This window comes from Muscardinus avellanarius (genome assembly GCF_963383645.1).
Source record: "Muscardinus avellanarius genome assembly, chromosome: 7".
In the NCBI taxonomy this organism is placed as follows: Eukaryota; Metazoa; Chordata; class Mammalia; order Rodentia; family Gliridae; genus Muscardinus; species Muscardinus avellanarius.
In genome coordinates, this window is record NC_137793.1 from 83,163,393 (window position 1) to 83,169,463 (window position 6,071).

Consider the following 6,071-nt stretch of genomic DNA (forward strand, 5'->3'; position numbering starts at 1 on the left):
TTTGCTGACTCTGAAGTTTACATGCACATACCTTATCTCGTGCAGTTCTTCCAATAATCCTTTATTAAGGCAGATTTTGCTACCATCATTACTTCTTCCCCTTTTACAGGTTGAAAAACAGGTTAATCGAATTAAGGGGCTTGTCCACGTTTCTTCCTGGCCTCAGATTTCTACTTTTAAGAATTAGGGGATGACAGCGGTGGGACTTGGGTTGGGGGTAGGAATAGATTAAATTCATTTCCAAAAAAGTAACCCCAATTCAAAGATTAAGACTCAGTCCTGAAGGAGGAAAAAAATGGAGGGGTCTCAAACACTTTCCCTGAAACAAAACATATAAACGGAACCTGTGACAGTCAACACATGTCGCTAATTCTACTCTAGCGTTCTTATTCCCAACCCCTGCCCCTCCTGCGTACCCTATTCCTATAAATCCGAAGGCACACTGGTGCTCAGAAGAGGTAAATGACTTCCCCAAGGTTGCCTGCAAGATAAGAAATTCCGATACGAACTGGGGTGGGGGAGCCCCGAGCTCACTCCCCAATCCATCTCAGATACCAAGGAACTCGTGAGACCTAAGGTCCTGCTACTTCAAAGCCCTTGCACTGATCCTTAATTGACAGCGCAAATCCTCCAACACAAACAGCAGCTGCCGCTCCGGTCCCGAAAGGTTCGCACGCTGGGCACTGTCCCGGGGCCGGCACTTCCCGAAAGGGTGAGGCATCTTTGCTCTGCACCTCTTCCCGGCACACGCAGCCCGGGTCCTGCACACCCAGACACTCCCGGGCGCTGCGCAGCTGTCGCTCACCCTGTGATCTCTCCTACGATCCCTCCAGGCAGTGGCCCCCGCGCTTCCCCAGTAACGCTGCAGACCCGAGCTGACAGACAGTAGCCGGGGTCCCGGCACGCCAGTCCCCAACAAATCACGCGGCCCGCCTGGGCTCCGCCCACCTCCGCGTCAGCCCTCACCTGGAGAGAATCATCAGCCAATCGAGCACCTGCAGGACCCAGGGGCGGGGCTGCAGGCGGAATCACAGGCCCCGGCTGCTGAAAAGAGGATGGAACCGCGTAGAAGAAAGACCGCCAGTGCCCAAGTCTCTGCACTGTGGAGGTTGGTTGCTTCGTTGCTTGGAAACTAATAAGGCTGGGGGCGGGGTTAATAAAAGGCCTTGCTCCCCCCCCACACACGCACACACCCATACTCTCGCGAGAATGAACTATTAAGTAGACGTCTTGAGAGGGTGTGACTTTCTGGTGAAAACATTGCGATTGTTAACGCTTTCATTCCTAAAAATTCTAGCTAGACCTTGTTAGATCCATAGATGAGGACATAAGCTTTAAAACGCACTTTGCTAGTTACCACAGTACTTGGGCTGATTACAGGTTAGGGTGTTTACACACCCTCCCTACGCAAAGGTCAGACACTAAAACCTAAGTCAGCTTCGCTCTAAACCAGTAGCTTCCCTGGACACATCCACATACTCCAGTAGACTTATAACCACCTTCCCTTTCCTCACCCTCTTACCTGCCACGATATATCTTCTGTTTTGGTCATCATGAAAAACGAAGAAAACAAATTGCACCAGCAGAAACCCGAGGGGGCTGGGGGACCTAGGTCATAGGTAGAGCGCTTGCCTAGCATGCCTGAGGCCCTGGGATCTGTCCCAGCACACACACACACACACACACACACACACACACACACACACACCAAAAAACAAGACAAAAAATACTGAGTCGCGCATAGCGTGAAGAGATGCAAACATTTCATATAATTCACTCACAGGTGGAGACTTTTAGAGTGAGCAGCTCTTTTCACATTGCCCCAGCAGGGCCTTTTGAAGTTTAATTCTACTGACAAGTCCACTTTAAGCAGGGTAGAATTGATGCTCTGGTTTCAGAATGAATTAAGAACAATGAGAATAGATTTCTTGGAAAATACAGAAATTCAAGGATGTCTATTCCTCCTTTACCTGGGTCCTACAACACAGTTAATACGTACTTATTTCCTCTGAGGGTTTTTTTTTTTTTTTACAACCCTCACGGTGTTGTGGTTGCCCTCTCTGAGCCTACAAAACCTTTTTCTTTATACATTCAGTTAGTATTTATTGAACAGTTTCTTTTGCAAGGCACAGTGTTAGGCTCTAGGCACACAGGGTTGAAAACGGCCATGTTACCTAGTATTATCACATTGCTGTAAAATTCACTGGTTATGTCTCTTATGCCCTCCCTTCTCGCTCAACTACAGTGCTTGTTACACCGAGACAAGCATGAAGTCTTCCTCATATTGTATGCTCCAGGAACTCAACTGGACTCCGGATCTCAACTGGACCGGCGTTAGTCTTCCAATCTCCTCCTTATACTGCCAGCACTTTGAATGAGGCTATCGCCCAGACACAGCTGACCGCATACTGTGCTTTCTGGGGTGGCAAATGGACGTTTTCAAGTGTCAGTCCCATAAAGGTGGAAGGCCCAGTAGGCCGGCCCTCTTAACCCCAATGAGTCAATGTTTCGTCCAGCCATAACTGTAGTCACGAGCCTCTGATTGTTTTTGACCGGTCCTTTGACTCACTGACCATACTTGGCATTCTTCTGAGTTATGAACTATGATTCTGTCTCTCCTGGTGTAGTTAAGAGGCCCCGACTTAATAATTTCCGACCTGAGTGCAAGGTTACATTCCACTCTATTTGATTCGAGGATCTCCTTCCCCGCCCTCTTCCTTTGAGCATATATGTCACCGACGCGGAGGACACCTCACTCGCTCTACAGGTAGCAAGAACAGCTGTGCTTTGGGGATGCCGACCAGCCTTTGTTCTTCGGCTCTCGAGAGTGGACGGAGAAATCAGTCGTCACTTTAAGAGCGTTCGCGCTTTTTAAAGCCCCGAGGCCGGAGCCGGAGCGAAGTTTCGCGAGAACTTCGTCAACTTCTCGCGATGTTTGGCCCCGCAAAGGGTGGCCATTTTGGAGTCCATCCCGCGGCTGGTTGCCCCGGCGGCGTCTCCCAACCTGCAGCCGGGACCAAAGCTGGCCCCGCGGGTGTCTGGCCGGTGGGCTGCCACACGGACACGATGTGGCGGCTCCGCTGCAAGGCCAAAGATGGCACCCATGTTTTGCAGGGCCTGTCCAGCCGGACCCGGTTGCGGGAACTCCAGGGCCAAATTGCCGCCATCACCGGGATCTCTCCCGGCGGTCAGCGAATCCTCGTTGGATACCCGCCCGAGTGCCTAGATCTCAGCAACGGGGATACTATTCTGGGGGACTTGCCTATCCAATCAGGTAAGGGAATCGGGGCCGCGGAGGTCCTGGGAAGACGCGGAGGGGGAGAGAACGAGTCTGGGCGAGGTGGCTGGGGGTGGCTGGGGGCTTTGGGAACGAGGGTGAGGGGAGAGCGAGGAGCAGACGTCTGGCCGAGCCCCGGGGCCAGAGTCCAGCAACTCCTTTGTTTGCACATGATTGCGAGAGCAGGCAGACGCCCCGAGTCCCAGTTCCCCACCCTGCTTTCAAAACTACCTTGAAACTATCGCATTCATTCTGTTTTTCTCTGCATTCACAAAAGTATAAAAATGTAGGATCTATTTTCTCTGTCCTGACGGAGTCCGCCTCCCCTTATATCATTGATCCGCAGGTCTGAAAGAGGCGGGATACTTTTTCCTTTTTCAGGTTAATTTTTGCAAAACCCTTCATATATACTTAGTTTGACCATAAGATTATTGATTTTTAAGTTAGCGTTTAAACATCCACTCAAAGCCCTTTCAAGTTGTAACCAACGGCAGTTATTTTTGCCAGTATATTAAAACTTGAGCTTTAATGTTGATGTAAAGAAAAAGAAAAAAGAAAAAAAAACTCCTTGGTTGTGCCAAGATCCTGTAAACACTAAATAGGGTAGATATGTTAAGTTTCCGAAGGAGGGAGAACCCCCTAGTGGCCTAGTGTGTAGTGAACACCTGGAAGATGGTGGTTTTAAATACAGAGAGTTTATAAGGAAAGTTTGTTTTCTAAATGTATCTTTTGCATTTGGAAATAAGTTTGTATAAAGATGTATACCCCAGGCCCCTTCACAGATTGCAAACTTAAGTGCTCTGGTTTCATTTTCTTAAAGATTAGTTGAACAAAAAATGTTACTAATCACTAGCTTCCAAAGTTGTATTCTGTTTAGTAACCCGTTTGTGCTTTAACCCCTAGTGTTTGTAATTTATGAACTCGGCTAGTGAACACCCTATTCCATCTATCATTTCTCTGCAGTTCTGGATTTGTTTTATTTTTAACAGGAGACATGCTGATCGTTGAAGAAGACCAAACCAGACCCAGAACTTCACCTGCATTTGCAAAACATGGTGCTCCTAGTTATGTCAGGGAAACATTGCCTGTGCTTACCAGAACAGTGGTCCCAGCAGACAACTCTTGCCTCTTTACCAGTGTGTACTATGTCGTTGAAGGAGGAGTCTTGAATCCAGCTTGTGCCCCTGAGATGAGACGCCTCATAGCACAGATTGTAGCGAGTGATCCAGACTTCTATAGTGAGGCAGTACTGGGAAAAACAAATCAAGAGTACTGTGACTGGATCAAAAGAGATGATACTTGGGGGGGAGCGATTGAGATATCGATTTTGTCTAAGTTTTATCAATGTGAAATATGTGTAGTAGATACACAGACAGTAAGAATTGATCGTTTTGGTGAAGATGCAGGATATACCAAACGAGTTCTGCTCATTTATGATGGCATCCACTATGATCCACTTCAGCGTAACTTCCCTGATCCAGATACCCCTCCTCTGACCATTTTCTCCTCTAATGATGATATTGTTCTTGTACAAGCACTGGAATTAGCAGATGAAGCTAGAAGAAAGAGACAATTTACAGATGTCAACCGCTTCACCCTGAGATGCATGGTGTGTCAGAAGGGATTAACTGGACAAGCAGAAGCAAGGGAGCATGCCAAGGAGACAGGCCATACCAACTTTGGAGAAGTATGATCTATGCATGATGAGGGTTGAAGCCTACTACCTCACAGACCCAGAAGGTTCTGGGTTTTCTAATAAGCTATTCTTAACCGTAAGGAACAAGGACACATGCTTGAACCATCCTTTTAACTTAAACCACTAAGACACTGAAATTCCTTGTTAAGATTAAAATTGGTGTGCAAGTTTACAGATGTGTGTCCACAGTGGTGATACATGCCCTCTTTCTGCTGGGGTGACAATAGGTGGTCCTTGGTCACCTACTGACACTAACCTGAAGATTGGATTTTAGTAATAGAAACTAGCACCCAGCAGCTCTAACCTGTAGAAGAAAACATCCCGTTTTGGGTAATGTGGAAGGCCTCTTATGAGGTCACTGGACATAAACTACAATCTATCCAATAATTGGTTCCTTTGAATAACTGAGTGAGTTAGTTTCTAAATTATGAATTCATCAAATGAAGATATCCAGAATTGTCAAAACTGATTTTATACTGCAATTTGTTAGACTTTATAAGTATGTACTTAACCACTTAAAAGTACACAACAAGCAATTTTTACAGGGATAATGTTGAGAATGTTAACTAAAACAGGAACTGATAGAGTCCTGTTTAAGACTTCTAGTATATACAAGTAGAATGTATGAGGGAAAGGTGCCTGAAACAGCTTATTGAAGCTTTAAAAGACCATTAGCCTCATGTTTTAATGCAATTTATGTATTGGTGTTTGTCACATTGGATAAAAAGTTAAATTAAGCAGGGTATGCTTTTTTAGTTAACGTTCCATGAAATCTAAGTGTTCAGTTTTTGCTTTTTTAATATGTAGATTTTTCTGGAGGGCTTTAATTTCCTCAGTTTTGTGTTAGAGCACGTTTCTAAAAGAAGTCTTTATCTAAAGTATTAGATGTTATATGCTTTGGTTTGTTTTTCGTAAGGTCTTTCACATATCTAAACAGTATTTTTCTTTTTTTTTTTTGTTTTTGGGGGGTTAGCTGTATCCTTCCACTAATGCTCTTTTGCGTATTCTACTTGTCTGCAAGTTAGCACTTTGCTTATCTTTGATCTGATTTTTCTTTGACTTTTAGTTTTAAAGTAATTGGTATTATACTGTTGAATG

General features: G+C 45.7%; 1 protein-coding gene across 1 annotated transcript; it reads left to right on the forward strand.

Moving 5' to 3' along the window:
- Positions 1 to 2,931: 2,931 nt before the first annotated feature.
- On the forward strand, positions 2,932 to 4,970 carry YOD1 (YOD1 deubiquitinase; the record flags this gene model as incomplete). The annotated part of the gene is made up of 2 exons (XM_080699419.1): positions 2,932 to 3,274; positions 4,267 to 4,970. The coding sequence occupies 2 exons, from the start codon at positions 2,932 to 2,934 to the stop codon at positions 4,968 to 4,970; spliced, it is 1,047 nt and encodes a 348-aa protein (XP_080555545.1).
- Positions 4,971 to 6,071: the final 1,101 nt, after the last annotated feature.